Source organism: Apteryx rowi, unplaced genomic scaffold (assembly GCF_003343035.1).
Source record: "Apteryx rowi isolate R43461 unplaced genomic scaffold, aptRow1 scaffold_522, whole genome shotgun sequence".
In the NCBI taxonomy this organism is placed as follows: domain Eukaryota; kingdom Metazoa; phylum Chordata; class Aves; order Apterygiformes; family Apterygidae; genus Apteryx; species Apteryx rowi.
The window spans coordinates 15,660-38,291 of NW_020450786.1; the positions used below are offsets into that span (position 1 = coordinate 15,660).

The 22,632-nt window shown below is 36.9% G+C and overlaps 1 protein-coding gene across 1 annotated transcript in view; it reads left to right on the plus strand.

Annotated features, from left to right (window-relative positions):
• Positions 1 to 22,632, plus strand: part of LOC112973091 (lipoxygenase homology domain-containing protein 1-like) — a gene marked incomplete at its 5' end in the record, with an annotated part of 100,677 nt that overhangs the window by 10,451 nt on the left and 67,594 nt on the right. Inside the window, 7 exons of the mRNA XM_026080494.1 lie at positions 781 to 859; positions 5,644 to 5,725; positions 7,749 to 7,804; positions 7,962 to 7,994; positions 13,904 to 14,073; positions 18,933 to 19,152; positions 20,484 to 20,638. Coding sequence (XP_025936279.1) covers positions 781 to 859; positions 5,644 to 5,725; positions 7,749 to 7,804; positions 7,962 to 7,994; positions 13,904 to 14,073; positions 18,933 to 19,152; positions 20,484 to 20,638 — 795 coding nt within the window. The remainder of the gene's footprint in view (positions 1 to 780; positions 860 to 5,643; positions 5,726 to 7,748; positions 7,805 to 7,961; positions 7,995 to 13,903; positions 14,074 to 18,932; positions 19,153 to 20,483; positions 20,639 to 22,632) is intronic.

Consider the following 22,632-nt stretch of genomic DNA (forward strand, 5'->3'; position numbering starts at 1 on the left):
ACTTCCAGCTGTCTGTAGAAGGCCTCATTGACTTCCTCATCCTGATCAGGTGGCCTGTAGTAAACACCCACAACAGTGTCACCTCTATTAGCCTGCCCTTTGATCCTTACCCATAAGCTCTCGACTCGCTCTTCATCCACCCCTAGGCACAGCTCAATACATTCCAGTTGCTCTCTCACATAAAGAGCCTTTTTGTTTACAAATTTCTTCAAGCAGTTTTTAATTTTGTCACATATTTTTTGTATTCAAAATTACTTACACAATTCATCTTGTGAATAATTTTTATCTGTTGATTTTGAATGAATCATTTACTGAGAGCATTGGATATTAGAATTTGAGTACTGTTGATTATTTACATTAGACATATAGTCAAAATGGTAATGAAAGCATTTTTGCTCTCATGAACAGACTACTGTGAATCTTAGAATCAAGCTCTAAATCCTTAACCACAATTATGTTTTCCAATCTGGGTAAGAGAGGCAAGGCAGATAGGGCTAGAAGATGTAATATAGAGATGGGCAAATCAATTCTTTGCAACTGAGCATTGTTTCATGCCAAAGGAATCCAGGGTTGTCTCTTTGGAGTAATTTTAAGGTGGTATTTATTTTGGAAGGCTTTGAAGGATCCTTACTGTTGGGCCAGGACCCATGTACAACACCAATATTCGTTTTGCAAAAACAGAAAAAAAGAGTAACTGTTCTATATTGTTATCGTTAATGTAGCTCTAGTTAAAATAGCTATGTTCCAGACCTTTATCATTTTCCTTGTATGGTTCTACAGATGGATATTTTCTGCATAAAGGCTGTCTCACTGGGAGGCTTGGAGAAAGTTCTGATTAGCCATGATGGAACTGGTCCAGGTGGGATTTAAATTCCTAGCAACTAATCTGTTTTCAAGTCATTTTTAAACACAATACACTTTATTTATGTTGCATCCTTCATACAAAATGTGACAGAAGGTCTTGAGGTGATAAGAAGCCTTCCTGTGGACTAGTCACTGTGATGGAATACAGTGGTAATGGTCAGCAAAGAGGACATGAATTTAGTGTCAAATAATATAATTTCATTCTTTGTTTTCAAGTTTATTTATAATAGAGCACTATTTATTTGGCATACAGCTTTCTAAGAAAACTCATGAAGTAAAACTCATTTACCTCTGTGGTGCTGACAGGGGTAAAATGTTCTTCCATTAGACAAAGAGTAAAGACAAGGATAAAGCAGAGTTAAAAAGGTATTCAGTGCAATTAAAGATATTTCAGTATTATGAAACAAAGTTTGAATAACTAAAGAGTAATATCTTTGCTGCTTTGAGGAATGGGAGAAGACTTGGTTATTTCATCTGTGCTAGTCAAGTGGAGCTGCTCCAGTGAATGGTGTTGCATTCAGATTGCAGGATCTTCATAAAAAAAAGAATTTTGTGATGAGAAGAATTTGTCACAGAAGCGCTTGAGCTGTGCATCTCTAGAACAAAGTAAATGAAGAGAAAGATGACCTTTAAAAGCAGTGAAGATGTAAATGCTGAAAATATATTTGCAGACTAGTGGCTGTGAAGGGGTTAAATGAAGAGAAGGATTTTTAATGCAATTCATGGCCACAGTGGATTAGAAAAGCACTTTTACTCTACTCTGTTCTGGAATAGCCTCAAGCAATGCCAAATATCCTGACTGCACATACTGTTTATGTCTCTGAGCACACTTGTGAGTATCACAGGAGTGGCCTCATTAGGATGGCCTTGGTATGGGGTGTTAACTTGACTTTTGTAGCTTTGTAATTCTCTATAGTATGCTCCCTTCGGCAATATAGATGACCACATACCTGAGAGTTGCACATCCTAGTATGCCAAGACATATCCCAGAAGGCAGTATGGTAGAGCTTACCTTCACTCTGTCCCCAGTATTCCATACCATGCTCTCTTTCCTCTCCCTCATGTCTCCTTTAACAGGCAGTATAGCTGTATCACATGGTCAGCAGAGTAAATCTGCCACCAGGCTCAGCTATCCTAAGTTCCTTTGACAGTGGATTCCAAAATCTGTATTTATGAAGAGTTGTCTTAGTAGGAAGACAGGTTGGATTCTATGTATAACAAAATTTATGGCTGGGTAATTATGATTGTTCACTGTGTTCAACACAGATCTTGCAGGCCTCTCTTGAACTGTCTCCAAAACTAGCCCCAAATAAGCCGGGGTTTGCAAACTGGAAATACCTGGTGAGCCAGGATGAAGACCAACCAGAGACCCAGTCTTCTGGGGGGATCCAAGGGAGGAAAGTGCATTCCGTTAGAGATGGGGCTGTCCTTTGTTCTAATCATATCAGTTGCCTGAATGATTGAGCAGAAGGTCTTTAGTCTTGATTTGGGAACTGTCCTGGAATGATAATGGGATATGTCCTTTATTTGGGGTAGGAGAGAGATGGAAAACTCTATGAGGTTTAGAGTCATGGGTCAGGATCAAATTTTTGCAGGTTTCTTTGGAGATGCATGGTTGGAAAATGCCCTTATATCCACCTGGATCATGTACAGTTCTGACTTGTCAGAGTATTTGGGGGTGTACCAAAAAGCAGCGTAAAGTGCATTGGAAGATTCCTAGACTATAGGGCGTAGATCTTTTCCCACAGCTACAGTGACTGAAGAAAGAAAAGGAATTTTGTCCTAGACAACAGGCTTTTGGCTCTTGTCAAATGCAAGTCACTAGATGATGAGTTTTATCTGCTGAAACAGCCTTCACCTCTAGAGGTGCCTTCCTTTTATGCCTGTGCTTTTACACAAGAAGAGTTTGTCCTCTTTTTTTGCACTATTTCAAAGTTACCTGCCTGTGTGCTGATGAATACTGGCCCAACCAGTAGTTTCCTTACAAGGAGAGGGAGTTTGAGCACTGTCTGAAGTATTGGGGAGCAATAGAGGAAGCTTGCAGAGCATCCTAATGTGCTCTGGGGCTTAAGTCTTGAAATGGAAATATCACTTTGCTCCACAAACTGTTCAGGCAAGCCCTCACTATGGGACAGAGATTGCTGCCTTCTAGGGACTTCCAGACTTGGGTGCAGCTGGAGACGCAGAGCACAAAGATAAATAGGACAGTCGTGTGGGTCTGACGAAAACATTCCTCGTGCTGTTTCGCTACAATGTACTGACAAATAATGGTATGACTCAAGCAATACCTCTTAAGAAATATTACAAGTTGTGAGTGGTGCAGACACAGTAAGGACAGAATGTTTGAAAAGGGCTTTGAAGGATAAGTGTAACAGTCACTAAGATGGTTATTGGAAGTGATCTAAGAGAGCAGGATGGATGTGGCCATGGTTACTACTGTTAGGGAGAGGACAAATACGGTAGCTGCCACAGGCAAGGCTGCCGCAGCTCTGTGTCCCCAGGACCAACCAGTAGTGAGGCTGTGCATGTATTCCCACTAGGCACATACACAAACACACATATAAAACAAACACTTATACATGTGCATGTGTATACGTATATGTATATGTAACATGTACATTTATGCACAGTTAGCCACACAGATAAACACAGACAGAAACACTCAGCACTCACACAAATAAAAATAGTATCAACAGCCTCATCCTGTTCCCCTTTCCGGCTGATCAGAAGATCCATTAGTGGGAAATATATACACATGTATATACACAGTATGGAGTGACAAGCGTACCGACCAGCAATCCATTCACAGGTGACCTACCCATTTTATCTCCTTATTCTTCTATTTTCCCACATTTGTTCTTCCCCAAACTACCTTGATCCCTCCTTTCCCCCACTTTTGTTTCCACCCCTAAACATCCCGTAGCAAGTCCTGTACAATTCCAAGAGGCTTTTCCCCAGCATCCCATAATAAATCCAGCAGGCAGTCATGCCCCTAGTCCGAAAGGTACTCTGGAGAGCTACTCCCATTGACTCATAGTGATGGGTTTCACATCTATACCATGGGGTTGACGGCTCTCCTGTGACAGCCCTGGGAGGAGCTGGGGCAGAGTATTTATTTGGCTTCCCCGACCAGCCAGTGTTCCTTTGTGCTCCTCTGTGTGTGAGAAGATGAGACATAATTTAACAACTACACATCTAAGGAGATTGCCTAAGCCAGCTAAGACGAACCTAGGCAGCACTAGAGGTATTCTATATACAGACACCTTTTACTACTTTATTGAAAACTAGATGCAGAAGTCAATGTAACAAAACATAGACAGTAAGGGGAAGACTGAGAGAATAGCAAGATTATTACTAATTTGCTTGTACAGTCACGTAGGTCTTTGAAGTTTGGTAATACATGCTTTTATTAATGAAAATTATAAACACTTTCCTTGTCAGCCCTATTTTTTTCTTCCTGTGCCTGGGAAGGCTAAGGCTTCTGAAAAACCCAAGTAGGTTGGGAAGTGCTCCCTGACTGTGCAGGTAGTGTTCTGTCCTTGAGCCAAGCCTGGACCAATGCCCTGTCCACTAACTTTTGGGAAATACTATCCCTCTGGTAAATCAATTCTTAAACATTATTTTATCCTGGCAATGTAGTAGGCCAGCAGCAATCATACTCCAATAAGTCTTAATGTCATGCTAATGGATAGGTCATAACCTAAGAATACGGTGTCTGTTTTGTCTTGTTTTTTACTATTTACATTGCTAATGTCTACAATTTTTATAGCACCTAAAAGTGTGTTACCACTTGTGTAGCTTTACTGGTAGAAAGTGAATTCTCTGGCCTATCACAAAGTTGCAGGTAGAAGGTAAGTAAACTCAATGGAGAGTCTGTAAATTACTTAGGTGCTTTGTGGTTTACATGCTATATAGATTTAAATAGTTCCTGTTGCAAGACCAAAAGAAAGTTCTTTGTGCTGTTTCCTTGGGCGAGAGGGCAAAAAGGGACTTCAATAAATTTTATACTTCATATTTTAAAAAATAGGTTTTGTAAAGAATGTCCTTTCCTCTCTTTATAGAGGGCAAAGATAAACAAAAACATGCCCTTGAAACTTAGGCTTTAAAAATGCAAATTTGAAAAGCTTTGTGAAGAGTCTTATCACATGTCCAGAAGAACACCTTCTGTTTGTTTTCAACAACCTTGTTTCTATCAGAATTTGTTAATCCAATGTTCATGCAGATTTACACAGTTTTTTGACTTTGTAGTGTATTTAAATGAACATATACTGTAAAAGCTGGAGCATATATTTTTAAGAAGCTAAGTAAGCACACAGGGAAATGAGAACAGTAGATATTAATGGTCTGTTAATTGATACTGTTACATGGAATAACAATTTCACTAACAGAGGACCAAGAATTCCATTTCTCACACAGATCTCAATTGCATAAGCAGATTTGTCCTAACATCCTTGTGTCTGATCACAAGGAATCAAAAGACATAGACTGGGATGTGAATGGTCATCACAGTTCACAGATATATGCATATACTTGTCTCCAAGCAAAAAAACCATCCTTTTAAATTAAAACACAACAAAGCAGGGAAGAATATTGTACCTCTTGCAAGAGACGTAGAATGATAAAGCTTTCACTGTGTTAATTTATATCATCCATTCAGATGAGTTCTGTCCCAATGGGATCTGCTTTTCTGCCGAAAAAAACATTTTTGGCTTTTTTTTCTTTAAATTTATTTTAAAAATACATTTTTTCAGATGATAAACTTTTGTCATTTCAATACAGGCAATGGATGGTTCCTGGATAAGATTGTCATTAAACATGAAGAAGGAAAGGAAACTCAAGAGGTTGTATTTCCTTGTAACAGGTATGTCATTCGTGGAGAAACAGAATTATTTTGTTAAACTGCCAGCAGCCTAAGGAAAATGTTGCAGAACAGGCATGTGCATACAACCTAGATATATGAGCAATGCCCCAGAGCTTTTCAATGGACATGAAATGCAAAATTTAGATCTTGAAGTCAAAGATTCCCAGCAAACCTTCAGGTTGCTCTTTGGTATGGGAAGGAGTCATAGTATAAGGCAAAGAAGCCCAAAACCAATGTTGTGTAGGAGGAAAGATGCATTGATCTTTCCTCTATCTATCTATCTATCTATCTACCTACCTATCTATCCAGAGCACATGAAAATAAATATGTTTTCAGTTCCCTGTCTTTTAAAAAGTATTATGTGGCAAGATCTAGTTATATGGATTTCAGTCAGTTTCTCTTTCCCAGTCACTGAAGACCTTAAATGTAAATGCTGGAATTCTTTGAAAAGACCTTTGTAGATGCAAAGAATAGTAAACACTCCTCCTAAAGGAGATCTAAAATATTTTCTTTCACTTAGCAAATAGCTATTTCTCTGTCTTACTAAGTCTAGGATTTTGCTGCCATGAGCAAAACTGGAAAATGTCCAACTGTACTTAATACAGTAGTAATCATTTAAAGAATTATAATTTAGATCAAGCTAATTATATTTTGTAGTATGTGGTTTCCAGATTTTGTGAATTTAGGCTACATGGCTGATATATTTTCCATGTTATTTTGGGAACTGTGTCTTACAGTCATGAAAATCTGTAGAAGTTCTTTAAAGATAGCTCTACTTCTTTAGGAATCCCTTCTGTTTACAAAAAACAGGATTTCAGTTTGCAAGACTCCTGGAAATGATTAGCTAAGAACCATTTACTCCTCTCAAAACTATTATTCTGATGATCAGGTTTTTGTTTTATTTTTGCTTTTTGGCTATTAGGCTGTTTAATTGGTTTGGTGTGCATTGAAGATGGTTATTGGAAGAGCAGACAAATGAGACAATTTTTTCTTTAAAGTCATGGAGATTTTATGAGACTTTTCCTAAGGGAGGGATACTTAATGAAGACTCTGAGCTTGCTGTAAAACTGCCTTGTCAAAAGGAACTTATTAAGGCCTTGGAAAAAGATTAGAGGCATTATGCATAGACCTAGAAGGGTTCTGTCATTCTTTGCCTGCAAAATAAGTGCTGCCAATGTGTCAAAGTTTGTATTTTTAGAAACTGCTAGTGATCTTTTTCATTCTTAGGAGGGAATGAGGAGATAGTTCACAAAGGTTAATCAAGCTATTTGTTACAACAATAGTGGAAATTCATTGGAGTCTAGTCTTCATGCACAAGAGATTTATTCACATAGTTTTGTTATATATAAGAAATGAAATATATTATGGATACTCGGGTTTGAACAAAAGCTACATCAGCATGGAGCCAATAGAATGGAAGCTGATAGCACATATTTATTTATTTTTAAATAAGGAAAACTGTTAATGGATGTAAAGTGTTATTATATCAGCAAGGGGGATCGACTGAAGGAGTATGAATGTGTTTTTGTAGTGAAATGAGATTTCAGAAAAGTTCCTTAAATTCATCAGTATGAAAGAAAAGATAAAGACAAATTCAGTTCATTGCTGACTATCTATACAATTTCTAGAAACTTCCAGACCTGGAGTCTGGAATATTCCTTCCAGGGGTTATATAACATTTTAAGTACAATGAACTGAACATTGAAGGTTATATACCATTCCCTCAAAAATGTACAATTGAATATTGATCCTATAGATACTTAGTACTTTGTATGGTGTAAACTTCCATGCAAATCTCTATTTTTTTGCTGGTAATAGAGTGAGTCAAATTCTCCCTGAACATGAATAAGGCTAACTATGATAAAAATATAAAATAAAATTAGGTCTAGGAAGTATTTTCAAGGCATAATATGTCAAAAAAGTATAAAAATACTGTTGAAGAGAGTGAAGGTAATTGTGACATCACTTGTAATATGAATGATAATTGTTATTAATCTCATTATTTTTGTTTTTGCAATGAAAGATGGTTAGATGAATACCAAGATGATGGGAAAACTGAAAGAGAGCTAACTGCCAAAAGTAAGTATTTTGTTATATAAAATTTGTGTTATAACAATATAGTATATACTCAATGCCTAGTACTTACTGAAGAACTTCCTGAATATGACCATGACTTAAGAAAAAAAGTAATAATAAAACTTGCTCACATAAAACTTTTTTGTTGTTCATATTTTAGAATATGGCAATTCAAAGAAGGCATTCTCCAAAGGTAAGAATTGTTTTCTACACCATTTTTTTGGCTATTTGAATTTAACCTCCAAATTAGTATTAAGTGATAAATAAGTGGAGCAGATTATCTTCCTCCTCATATGTGTAAACAATCAACTAGGAGAGAAAATGAATACAAATTGGCTGGTAAAGATCTACAGAAATGACAAGTCTTTTAAAGTAATTGAGGAAAAGATACTTTTCTCAAATCATTTCTGGTTTTCTTCCTATTTCTACTATTCTGTCCCCAAATCAGCCAGAAATTTCTCTGAGAAGAGATTTGACTATTGTTTTGTTTATCCCAGTGCTATTGTTATTTAATACATTGGGACAGATCTCTTAGCAAACAACAGCAACTGGAAAAATGTGTTGTGAAATGACAGTGGAAACATTTTCAGGTCAAAGTCCATCAGGGTATTCCCCAAGTAGCCAAAAATGATGTGGGCTTAGGCTCCAAATCCATTAATGAAACTAAATGCAGTAATTTCATTCAGTTGACAAAGACTGCCTGAATTAATAAAACATGTTAAGAAAAAACTAGCCACCCACTTGTTTATTTATATACCTACAAAGACGGTCCCATCATTGTAAAATGCTAGTACCTCCCAAGTATTTAAAATTTGAGATATCATCTCTGTGTTTTTCCTTAGCCAGAAAAGAGAAACAGACTAATGCAAGTTTCTTTATGAACCTTTAACTGTAAGTGCGTATTTTGTGTAACTGTCTGGGAACACTATGAGAGAAACTAAAGTAAAAAAAGTAATATTTTCATTTACATCTGAAAATGGTGGCTTGTCTTTTGTAGGATGAGTGCTGATCTCTCAATCTAATTCCTTTTCCCATGAAATTGAAATCTCTTGCATTCAATCAGTTTGGCCAACAGTTTCACTGTTTGAGGGGATCATAACTTTTACAAGAGGAGGCTGATTAACTCAAGTAAATAAAGACTTTCCCATAGAGATATTTGATTTTCACAAGAGTGACTTGGAATTGGATTCTGCATTCTGTTAAGCGCATGGTTCTGAGTTGCATCCATAATATCAGTTTCACCCTATATTCAGATAATAAACCATATTTTGGTACTAATTTCATCTTTTTCCAGTGCAGCTTCATTCTTTATTATGTTGCAATAAGCAGGCATAGATGCACAGACTGCTAAGAGCTTGTGCATGTCAAGAAGAGTAAGGCACAATATTTTGATTATGAAGAGAAAGGAGCAACTTATTCTTAATCAGTTAGTAAAACTTCACACTATCAAGATGTCCAGGAAGACCCCAAAATTGTATGCGGATTTGTTAGGATGAGATCTGAGGTTCTGAATAACAAAGAATTTAAGAAAGAAAGCATTTGTTAGAGCGTATTCTGCCAATTAGCAATGCATCAGGTTAGCTTGAACTCCTCTTCAGCCATCTTTTCTTTACCCAGAAGCTTGCTTCAGTGAGGAACTGAGATCATGCTTTTTATGCCTTGTGTAAAAGAGGTGATGAGTAGAACAGATATAAGGATTGTTCACATTTTAATTTGTGTTGCCTTGCTGGTTATCTTGTAGATCTTGCACGTGAAAAGATTGAGCTTTATAGGAGAGCATCCAGTGAAAGAGGTCAGGAAAGGTGTCTTGTACACAGTTCTGTGTCAATCCATCATGATACAGTACTAAGGTTAGAGAAAATTCCAGAGATGCAGAATCTTGGAAGAAAAAGTATTTGCCTTAAATTCTCCCAGCAGCTGTAACAGTGATTTCAGATAGTAAAGCAGATAATAGCAACAGGCAGTCCCATTCACAGAGGAAGTGAAAACTTTGCATATATTATACATTTGCTAAGTATGAGGCAAGCAGCGGAGTATTGATGTCACGCAGCCAATGTTTGTGTATTCACATGGTCAGATTCCATACCAGCTACACTCTGCAAGTGTTATGATTGTCATAATCCAGTGTTTGGTGATTTCCAGAATAGCAATCAATGTGCTTAGGTCTGGTCTAAAGCAAAGGTTTCAAAACAAAACACTCAGTAAGTCACTCTGAAGGTAGAAATCTCATTCTCTTTGGATAAGGCTAATAAGCTGCTCAACTACGTAACCAAAGAATAGAGTTTGAAAGTCATCTTTGCTAAGCAGGTTTCTTGAGGACTTGGTTCTTTTTCAGCCAGGCTGGCATTTTGCCAACTTTAATGAAGCAGAAATTCCAGATCCCTGTAAATGCTGCAGGTGGTTATGGATTCTGCCTAAATGAGGTAGATTTATATCAACTTCTCTCATCATCATCTATAGATTGTGGAGAGACTCTATCAAATCAAGCACAATAGCAAAATTATTTATACTCTCTTGATCCCGCCATCTATGCTTGATGCAAGAGAAAAAGACTTAAAGTAGATCACCTTGGTGCAGAAGATGGATAGCTACTCTCAGTTCTCAAATGATGAACTTGTTCTGAGGGAAAATGGGAGTTTTCATCCCTTGCTAAAGGTTTCTTATACTGCAGGGAAAATTTACTATTTACTCCTTCTCTTTTCTCTTTTTTTTCCCCCTTCGAGATAGGTGGAGTATCAAAATAGCACATAATAAAAGGATTTTCTTGCAAAGCAAAGAGACAAGACATAGTGTATTACAATGTTGTCTATACTGCAGTCAGTTAAAAGGAGCTGCATTCCTGCAGTGTGGATCACAAGGTGCTCTGTGGTATTGTGGGCTTTTGTGGGTGATGTACAAAATATAGTTCAACATTAATGAAAGCAGTTCAGTTAACAGATATTTATAAGTTAGATTTTCTTATGTCTGCGACTCCATTTGAATCATTCCCTAACTTATGAGTTTTTGCTAACGGAGTAAGAATAATCACAGAATGCCCAAAACACAAATAGATTGGTCCTGCTTTTAAAAATCAAAGACAGTATATATTGCCAGATGGAGGCTGAATTTCTTAATGAAACAGGAACAAGACAGATAGTCTCACTGGTCCGCCTTAAGGTCCTGCAAGACAGGTGAAACAAGCAACACAAATTTCTACAATTTCTGTGAAGTAAGCAACCTAGTCCTACATCTAGCGAAGTGTAAATACCATTTTGGCTCTTACACCCCCAAAACACCAGTGAAAGAAAACTGGAGTACCATGTCCTCAAAACAATGGTGGCAATCCTCTAACAATGTCTAAGTTATTCATATTAAAAAACAAAAACAAAAAAAACCCCCAGAAAATCAAGCCCTCCTTTTTCAGTTTTCTGAATTATCTTACAAAATATTAACTTTATATTTTATCCTACCCAATTTGCTATGTGCAGAAGTCACTGCAGGTTTGATTTTTCCCGGTTATGCTGCAAGCATCTTTCAGATTCCAAAGTGGTGGTTAAAAGGCTTTCTGGAAGGATTTTGTTATGGTTGATCCTATTTCATTTCTTAAAGTCAAGAAAGGACCCATGCATCTCTGAAGTAACATGAAATGAGAGCCTTGGTTATATTATTTCAGAAAAGAGAGAATTCTGACTTTTTTTCGTAGAAGTCTATTTCCCCTCTGCCTTTCATTTAAACAGTCCTCATACTGATGTCTCAAAGAAAATGGCTATAGCTTTGCACATAACCTAAAAGTAAATTAACACTCTAACACTAATCACTTTGAAATGAAGCTAATGCAGTTCAGTGATATCAGGGGAAAAGTATGTTTTTTTATGTGTCCATGTGTATGAAGTACAGAAAATGACATACTCAGACTCAGCTATCTAATTTTCAGGTGTTACTGAGTTATTTGGAATTTGCTGAAAAGAGATATAGAAATCACTGAAACAAATAGGCATTTGCAATCAGTCTCCGTTCTAGTGTAGCCATCCTTACCAAGTAGCTGTCTGAGGGAATATAATATTAGACAAAACATTCTTTTCTTACTCTGGCATGAGGAGGTTGAAATGAATTTGCTGAACTGAGAGAAAATGCAGTCAGTCTGGGTTAGCTCAGTTACCAAGTTGTGGAAGCATTAAAAGTAAATGTAGGCGAACAAGCAGTCACAGATGCTAAGGGGCCTTAAATCTGTTAACCACTGATTCATTTCCTGGAAAACTCCCACCTGGTGTCTTAGCCTTTCTTCTGAAATAATGATTAAAAATGCAATCATGGATATTAATTAAAGTAAATCACATTGCCTGAAATACGTTCTCCAAACATGCTGCTTCTTGGAGGAGGAAACAGGCAGATATGCATCCTTGTTTTCTCTTAACTTAGGGCTTGCTCTTTCCTGAACCAGAGGAGAATTAGGAGAGAAAAGGAAAGCTCACTGGGGAGACACAATAATGCAAAATTATCTTAATTTCCCCTTGGCTGTGTACCTGTGACACCCTTTAAAATGGAAGGAGCTTGCATGGGACATGGTTGGAGTGGATAAGAGGTTCAGGGCTATGGTGGGAGTCTTTGCAAGAATTTGAATTTGTAAGCCCTTAGAGTACTCAGGAATGGCAGAAGCTCAAATGATGCTTGACTTCACCAAGTGTGACACCCTGAAGGGTACCACATGCCAACCTGGCACAGGGAGATAAAATTCAAAGCTGTCATACATATTAAACAACAAAAGTTCCTCATTAGGCAAAGTCTGACTCATTCCTGGAAATGACCTCAAAAAAAGAGTTCAGATGGAAGGATCCTTTCAGCTAGCATCTTACTCAGCAGACTGCCTGTGAGATGTTTATTTGCCTGCTGTTTTGTAGCTGAGCCCAGAAGAATCAGGGAGATGTAATGCAGAAAAAGCTTCTATAACAAGGGGAAACCAGAATAAGTTAAATAAAACAATGCAAAGAACAGGGAAAAAATCATAAACAGAGAAAAGCAAAACAGGCTTTCACCCAATCTCCACCTCCAAGCAGGTGGAGGAAAACAAAACTTATGAAAAAAGCGCATGGCACTTTAAGAGAAAAAATCACATCAATTTATTTGCAAGTTAAACTATTTTAAAATTATTTCTGTCAACACATTGCAATGTAGGTTTACACACATTCATGAAATAGTTCTTTTTCTTATTAACTCCATTAGCAAATTATACTATTATCACAGTACTGGTCACAGTCTAAACATAGGGTTTTGATTTCCTTTCACTGTTAAGTTCCCTTTGCCATGCAGGATCAAGTGTCTTTTCTACAAAAAACTCAATTTGAATTCAGGTGAAGATTTACATTCAACCAGTTAATTATCTTTCTAGTGTATAATGTCCATCTCAGACATATTTTTTCCACACCTTGAATGGTTTTCTGCTGCATTTTGAACAGGACAAATGAATGCTTTCTGATAGACATTCTTGGTTGCATTCTGGATTTACAATCATTATTATGAGTATGGGTCATCTACCAAAAAGAACCTCTGAAAGGCCCAATCCATGGGCTGAGGTAAATGAAAGCAGTTCCTTGGAATTACCTAGATTTTGGATTGGACCCTAATGAATGATCTTATCCTACAAATAAGCAAACAACATGACAGATTAAGTTAGAAATATCAGAGAAAAGAGGCTTAATTTTTATTATTTGACTAAACTAGTTGTGTATTCCAGCCAGCAGTTCTTAAATATGGATCATATACTAGTCTTCCAAAATGCTAGTCTTCTTTTTCATATTACGTGCATGAACGCTTTAAGAACTAAAATGTAATAATTGAATTACTGCAGTTAAAACAACTATTTTGTTATAAAGAATGCAAAAACCTCACCAAAAATTCTTTTTCTTGCTTCCTTGATATTAATTTCTGCTTGTATACCCACTTCAACAGTTGTCTTGTGTTTATCAAGTCTTATTTAAATTATAATTGTGTTCAAGAGAAGGAATGTGTGTATTTTTATAAAATGGTATATAAATTCATTCTTTAAATTCTTTAAACAATAATAATGAAATCTATTACTGTCCTCCCTTAATATGAAATATGTGATAATGTTTTCATTTTATTTAGCACAACAATGGAGAGTGAAGGTTAAAACAGATGGAGATTCCCCAGAGCCACAGGAGTGTAGAAGAACCCTTGTGATTTATGGCTCAAAGGGCAAAAGTGATGACCTTCTGCTTTCTCCACAAAACCCAGGATATGTATGCTTTCTACCCAGAGCAACAGATGAATTCACTGTAAGTCACAAAATACAGTATTACAGAGAGATTATCATGATATTCCACTCTAGCCAAAGGAGATATATATATATATGCATATATATATGGAATGCTAGTTTGCTTGCTACAAATGACTTTTTATTTACAAAGATGGAATGATATAACTTTAGATCTTGGGCTGTCTTATGCTTGTAGTCCTGTTCTACTGCAGCCAGGTCTACAGTGTTCTCTTTGAATTTTCAGTGCCTTCAAGAATATGTATCAAGGGGAAAAATGATCCCTTTTGTATAATTTATTGCATTCACCAGATCTTGTCTTGTATTTTTTCAATTCTCTAAAGAATCCTGAGTTGCAGTTTATATGAAAAGCAATATACAATTACTTGAGAATGCAGAAGATGAAGGATTTGGACAGTATGCCCAGAGGACATAAGTGCGCTTTTCTTTTCATTATTCCAGTCTTTGTAAAGCCGTCTCCACTGTCCTCCAATATGGTTCTGTCTCTCAGACCAGCAGGTACATAGGATTTTTCTGGATAATTGCAAATCGCAGGAGAATGCATTCAAGCCTATCAAAGTGTGGTGAGCCCTGAAGCAATAACATACATGGCCAGTATTAAAAGCAATCCTAACACAGTCCTAACTATCTGTACACCTCACACTTATCCTGCTGCTTTGAGAGGATTCATCTAAAGCATCTTTTTAATGCTTAAATTCTGTCCTGACTTTCTAAGCTAAGTCACTGCAAATTCTGTTGATTGGCATGGAAGTGCAGCTTCTAGCCAGTCAAAAGAAAGAACCAGCTTGCATTCATGGCAGTTTTATAAAGCTCAGAAAGACGTTTAAATGGCTGCAATAAACATTTTGAAAACAAAGGCAAAACTACATTGAGAAAATGTTGTCAAGCAGCTGTATCAGAGCTTCATCATAATGACCTGATTCAGGCTGAATTTTTAATTTAAATAACAAGATAACACAATTTAGGAACTTTACAGGGAGTAAATGAAGAGATAAATGGTACTTGTTAAAGACAAGAAAGCAACTGTTTATCAGAAAACAGACTGAGCAATGAAAAGATCTTCCTAACCCATCAGCATAAACTAGAGAGGTCAATAGAGGCAGAATCTTGTCTGTGGAACAGCCACACCAACTGGCTTGATTATGGCAAGCATCACTGCCTCTACTGCATCCAGCTTTTCAGTAATTTCCAAAGTGGCATGTTTTGCTTATTAAGATCAGCTAATTTCAGTGGCATAGTACCACACTAGGAGAAACTAGTATTGTTATGTATCAATCTGGTTGCCTGTCCTATTCTACCATTCTTTGTACCATAATACCATATTCCATCCTAATGGCGTTCCATCCTAATGGCTTTTTAAATACTTGTTCATAATTTGGATTAGCTTTGGGTTAGTGCCTGTATTTTTCCCTTGTTTTTTTTGTCCTTGGTTTTGTTGCTTTGTATCAAAATTTTAATACTATCTGAGCATTGTTTATTGTGCCTGAAATTTTGTCTCTTTGCCATATTGCTTACAAGGCAGGTTTTGTGCCATTCTAAGGAGGTCAGAATAGCAGGCCTGACATAAAGGAGCACTTGGGGTTTTGCAGATATCTTCAAAAACCATCTTCTTCAGAACCAGTTCAGCTAATAAATCTGATTTCCTTTTACTCTCTCTTTCTTTGTTATTACTAAAGCTATTTGAAAGAATACAGAAGCTTTGCTCACCTTCTCCCACTGCAGCACCATGTTGGAGGCATAATGTGATGTCACAGGGAAGAAGGGCTACGAAGAAGTGGAAGGAAATGAACTTTTAAACCTCCCCAAGATCCTGGTCTTAGACAAATTTCTTTAGTAATACAGTGCAGCAAAAATAACAGGTTATGTGCTATAAGCAGCTCACATTGCTTTGAAACAGTAGGCTTAATTTTGATCTTAGAGATACATTTTTTTTGCACACTTAGGACATGAATGCATGTAAATTCCTGATTTTCCAGGTACTCTCACACAAATGCACAGATGTGTATCATATTCAGAATGATTTTCTGGTCCAAAATACTTCTAATCATCTCCTGTGAAAGAACAGGTGTAGTTTAGTGGCACATAGCAATGTAAAGAATAAAGTGATATTGATGGACAAATCATGGGATTGGGATTCCTAAAACTATCCTTCCCATCATGTCATATTCCAAAGTGAAATTGGTCACATTACATTGCTCAGGAAAGGGTTACGAAAATGATGTGATGGCAATGTGCTATTACAATGATGGAGCTGAACAGAAAAGATAATAATGGCCAAACTTATGAAAAAACATAAAAAGGGAGAAATATGTAATACACTCAACTAAAAATATTTGGCGTTGTTTAATTCAACAGATTGTGGATGGTAAGGTTACTGATGCTTTTTGGTTTAAAGGCAGTCATGGTTTTCCCTGAAACTGTGATTCTAGAAAAAGAAAGGAAAACATTGGCTTTTAAATAGTCTGTCCTGCAATCTGGAATTATTTTCCTGTATATATTATCTGCACTTTTCCTACAAGGAATACAGTACACATCTAGAAAATTGCGAATTTCGGTAGCAGAAGACAAAGTAAAATGTGAGGTACGACTTGCCCTGTTAAATAAAGATAACTGAGTTCTCTAATGTTGCAACTCTAAACTACAGAGCTTTATGGAATAAGTAGTGCATGGCATTTAGAATAGCTGTGTGATACAGAGTCATGAGGTCCATCTATAAGAAAGTAAATCTGCAGGCAATAATTTTACAAATCAGTAGTCTGGTTGTGAAAGAGCAGAAGCAATGATTTTGTTGCCTGTGAAGGAACCATAATTTAAATGTGTGAAGAAGCTGTGTGCTCTCTTCTTGATGAATCCAAATAGTTCCCATTAAGTTTAATAAGACATGAATGTGCACTTTTTAGGAGGAATTAGACCACTTAGGGCACCAGGGCTAGTGATATCCTTTGCAGCATACACAGCATGAATGAAAAACTCTTGACATAAAATGCTGCCCACATAATATTTCCCTTTACATGAAGCAGTGGTGGAGACCAAGTCAGGACTCTGTGAGGGTGTGCCAAATCCAAGAGGCATAAGCCTCCTCACATGTGCATCGCAGTCTAGGATGGTCTTGAATAGTGGCAAGCCTGGCAGGCTAGGCTTACAGGGAGGACAAGTTTGGTGCCCTTTTCAATGTAAAGCTACTGCCATGTGGCTATTGTGCATACTGTGGAGTTATGGTTCAGGAGCTAGGAGATTCCTGCAGGATCATCACAGAACCATGCTACTGCTGTTTTATAGACAGTGGGAAAGATTTTTTCCCTGGTCCTTAAAGAACAGTGCCTTGCATCCAGAAATTTTATGAGTGGCACGGCAAACTCTTATGACAGTTATCTAAAAAAATTTGGACTGGAAGGGGTCTTGTAAGTCATCAAGTGCGAGGCCTTGCTATCAAAGTCTGCTTTTCATAAGTTCCACTTCATAAACGGTTCAAGTTCTTGTAGAATGATTTTGTGAGGTTGACACTTTTTGATTTACCATTACTCTTAACGCTCTGACATTTTACTATTTCTTATCTGCACAGCCTTTATTGATGAAGGTGGCCAACTATCTCCCTGAATGACAGAAACACACTTTTTACACTGTTCTTCCCCAACAAAAATAAGGTGGCTAAGGCTTCTTTGCATGTATGTCTCCACTGTGCAAAGGCACGTGAACTAGCTTTAAGCAGGCTAGGTCAGCAATCAAGGTCTGCCAAATGCAGAGCTCTGCTTGAAAAGCAGAATAAATTAGGCTGTTAGGAGCTATGTGCTCTGTCTTAAAAGCCAGTCTGCCAGTGGTCCCAGGGCAGGATTGTGTGACTAACTTCAGTGTTTTACTGCTATGCTACTGGGCACATTAAGGATTTATTTCCTGGCGTCAGTTGCCAAAGCTTATATGGTGACTGATCTGGAAAAATCTGCATGTGAGAGAAGAACAAGGCCACCGGCGACATTTTCTGCTTTGATCATCCTTAAAGTAATTATTATCTTAAAGAAAAAAAACCAGTTTTGTTTTCTTTTTCACTTGAAAAAACCCTCCTACCCCATCTTTCTTACAGTTGCCCAGTGAAAGGCTGCAGCCCTATACTTTCTGGAGTTCAGAAGATGCTTTAAACACTGCATTGTGCAGTGTTTAATGTCATGCAGATCATTGGCACCTGATGTGGTTTGGTCATCCTAAATTCCCACATCCCTTGGCTTGGAGGGTTTAACCTGGTCTACCAGAGGCCCACAATCAGCAAGCAGATATTGAATTTCCCATACATGGTATGGGAATGGGGCTGTTCTGTTCTGCAGAGTTATTTCTGTAACATTCATGATTTACTATTATGCAGAAAAATCCTTTCTCTTTTCCATAGAAGTGGTTATATAGTAATTTGATTTTTTAAATTCAATCATTTTGCAAAGGAGAACTGAGTTAAAACTTTCTAGGCTAATGGTAATTATCTTTAGCTATCACTTGTCTCCTGATATCAGAGCCTTTAACTGGAGTTAAGTCCCTCCTTATCCAGTAGGATCAAAGATTTACATAGTACTTTTTGTCTAAAGAGCTTAAATGTACAGATTTTACTGATTTCAATCTTGACTCACCCTACTGGCAAAGTATCATCCTCACATTGCTAATAACGGAACAGAGGAAAATGGAAGAGGCAGCCTCACCCGTGATCATACAGGGGGTCCATGAAAAAGAGGGATGGATTCCCTCATCACACCTATCTTGGCCTCAGATTCAGTTTTCCCATTGGTTAACATAAATTTAATGAATCCTACATTTTTTGGAAAAATCTGTACAAGTGAAGCAGCCCTGAAAATATGCTCTTCCTCATGATATTTGTTGCAGGTTGAAACTGGAGATGTGGGAGATGTATACAAGATTCGGGTCAGCTGTGATGATATGCCAGGCTTTGAGGGTTGGCATTTGAAGTCTTTTCACATAGAAGAGCTACATGCAAAACAAGAATTGAACTTTGACTGTAGCTGCTGGCTCTCTCTTACCAGAGAAGAGAGGGAGCTGGTGAAAGAGTTCCCTGCAGTGAATGAGGACAGGAAAACTTTACCAGGTAAAAATAGTGAGATGATACAAGCTACGTGAGCCAACCTCAGTACCACAGATACATATCTCTTTTTCTGGATTTGATATCTTCAATGACTCTGTGGCAACTGTACATGCGCTGCAAAAATCTTGACCATTTAAGAAATTTTATTTTCCAGTTAAATAGCAAATTGGGTTTCACAGTTGCTAAATTTTCTGCATAATTCTAAGTGTGCAAAATTGAGGAATATAATTATACTTTTTAAAGATAAAGCACATGTTCAAAGCCATTGAAATGATTTGTGGTAGCTTTCCTATTGAATTATTTAGCTTATAATAGCTTTAGTTGCTAACACAAGTATCAGAAGTAATCCTCATTGTATGAAAAAGTTTCATGTTTGTTTTTCCTTAAGGAAAAGATTTTTGTAATGTGCTGAGAAGTTTCAGAGTATACTCAGAAATGCACTTGGGAAGTGAAGGCCCACAGAAGTACTGCATTTGCTCAGAAAGGATGGCAGTTACACATGAGATAAAAGTAATTAAAGACATGACTGCTTTTCCAAACTAATGTTCCAGCAGTGCTTGTCCCTCAATAGCTCAAACGTATTTGTGACCTTAAAAGAAACTGTAGCATTAAGATAGTTAAATATTAACTCAGCAGGACTATATGTTAAAAACAACATCCGAAAAATTTTGGTCATTCTGTCTGTATGAGTGTGAACTCGTCTACAATTTAATGATTCTTCTTGGAAGAAAATCCAGTCTGACTGTGTAGAGCAAGAGAAGAAAGTGCATTTATACAGGAGCACTAAGAGGCAAAAAGTATTATAGTTGCTGTCAAGTACTCTAAATTAATAAGTGCATTTTTAAATTTTTATACTTGTACGTCAGGTTGTGCATCCCTATGCTACACCTGTCTCTGCTATTCTAATTTGCATAAACTTTACATAGTGGCTTATTCTTTGACCTGTGATGATTATTAACTACTGCAAAGATCATTCAGTTTCTAACAATCCGTGAATAATCTCAGCCAAGTTCTTATTTTCCAGGTCTTGCGCAGTAAGATAGAATTAAACAGAATTTGTATTTATAACTCTAAGTTGCATAGGTCTAAGTTGTATGAGCTCAATTTCCTTCAAATTCCTAAGGAAGTCAATGGAAAGACTTCATTGACTTAAGCAAGAAGAGGTCAGATTCATAAATAATACCCTGACTATTTTAATCACTGTATAGCAGATTTTTTGTAAGTGCAGAAATAAGAACAAGCAGTAGTCTTACTAAATAATCCATTTTGCTGTTTTCCTTTAAGTACACACTTGTACTTAGCCTGTTTTAATTAAACAATATTCTTTTTTGCAGTCTATAAGTATGTTGTCTCTGTACACACTGGTGACCGCTGGGGAGCAGAAACCTTTGCAAATGTTTATATCACTCTCTATGGCAAAAGAGGGGACACAGGTGTGAGGAAACTTCATACATCTTTAGTGAAAGGAAGAAAATTTCAAAGGAACAAGGTAAAGGCACAAAAATGCTGTCTTACATGTGTAGGGCTAGCACAGCCTCCTCTGTATCACTTAATGCGTGCTCAGATTGTATCTTGCCAGCTGATCTTCAATTTGGGAACAGAATTTGTCTTCTAGATATTTACAGCAGACCAATGCCAATGTTATTTGCTGCCTGAACAAGTACGTCTCCACATGATAATCAAGTTCCATATGAGCACATACAAAGCATATTACTGCGGAGAGCCTCTGTGATCATGTCTCTTAATCTTCCAATCCAAATGTAGGGCAGCACAGATAACAAAGAATTCAAAATTACGGATACAAAATTAGTCACAAAAATTGCTGTGAGACTCATGCCTTCAATGATGTTTCTGTAACCATGATTCCCCATGTGAAACAATAACTTGATGTCTGGTCAATAACTTCAGTCAAGATAGGAGAATTCCACTTAAAGAAAAGAATGCACATAAAAATGTTTTTTTAGATGACTAATAATAAGACAATTCTGCTTCCATACGTTACGCTTTCTCATGAAAGGTTCACTCACTGAACAATTAAGTATGGAAAAACAGATCATCTTATTTTTACTCACTACCAAGATAGCCACACTCAAGGAAGAAGAGTCTTAGATTTCTATGAAATTATTTCATTGGACAATTACAACAGCAATTGGTAGGGTAAAATTGGATTCAATAACAATCTGATAGACTTTCTAACTTCTGTTTCTCTCTGCATCTCAGAACTATGCTTATATACAGAAGAGAGCACTATGCAATAATTATTTTAATTTACCTTCATGCACAGATTTTTCCCTAAAATGCCTTAATTAAAAAAGTTAATGATTTCTGCTTACAATCTGGCTGTCAAGTTTGGGCTATTGTTAAATAGAAAATTGATATTTTTGTCATAGAAAAGCATTTGTAATATTAGCAAAAGGAAAGCTACTTTTCTATTATTTTTTATTTTTAAAGTCACACTGACAACATATAGGACTTTGGCAAGTAATACATTTTTTAGAGGTCACTTTGCTAATATCTTCTTTCTAATTGTCCTGTAATCTGGTTTAGTAAATTCCTATTACTGAATCAAAGTTTTTTGGGGATAATGGTGTCCGATTATAATCTAAGACATAGCTGTTTAAGTGCTATTTGTTTATAAACTTGTTGATCTTTAGTAGCTACCGCCAGGCCTATCTGGCCCTTAGCTAGGCCATATACAGAACACCTGGCTTTCTTACAGAACAAGCAAGAATTTAGTGGGGCATACAGTTTCTTTCTTTCTAATTTCACGTTCCTCCTTACTTTGTTTTTTGTTGTCCTCACTTCCATTCCCCTGACACCCATGTCTTCTTCTCTTTTTCTTACTCTGGCTTCTTCATTCTGCTTTCCTTTCCATCTTTAGTCTTTTGCTCAAAGTTCTTCACATTCCCCGCTCTCATCTTAACCTTCTCCCCTTTCTCACTTACTCTTTTTTCAATCTTATTTTTCCACATTGACTTTCATTTTGTAAGAAGACCAAAAAAAGAGGCTTTTCTAACTATTGCAGAAGAGTTTAGAAAGCTTTCCTGTAGTGAACACAGTTTTTCTAGATTTCTAAATTCTCTTTAGGACTCTATTAATATACAGGTTTGCATAATGAATTTTAGAAACTAGCATCTCCCTGAAAGACAGGAGTTCCATTAGAACCAAAATCTTGTCATAACCCTTTGACAGTCTGAAAGTTGAGGAATATGCATTTTAATGTTATTTGAAATGATTGATGAAATACTCCATCTTGTCCAAAGACTGCATGAAGTTACAATGCATCATTAATGATGAATGTGGTATTCAGTGTTAGAAAAAATTGGCATTTGCTTTCTTAGGTTCAGAGGGGAGATGTTATGTTAAAACAGACATTACGTTACAAAAAAACCCCCAAAAAACAAACAAACAAAAAAACAAATTTCAAACCCTGAGCCAAATCTAGAATCAAGTTTTCCTTGAAGTTCAAGCATATTCAGGTCC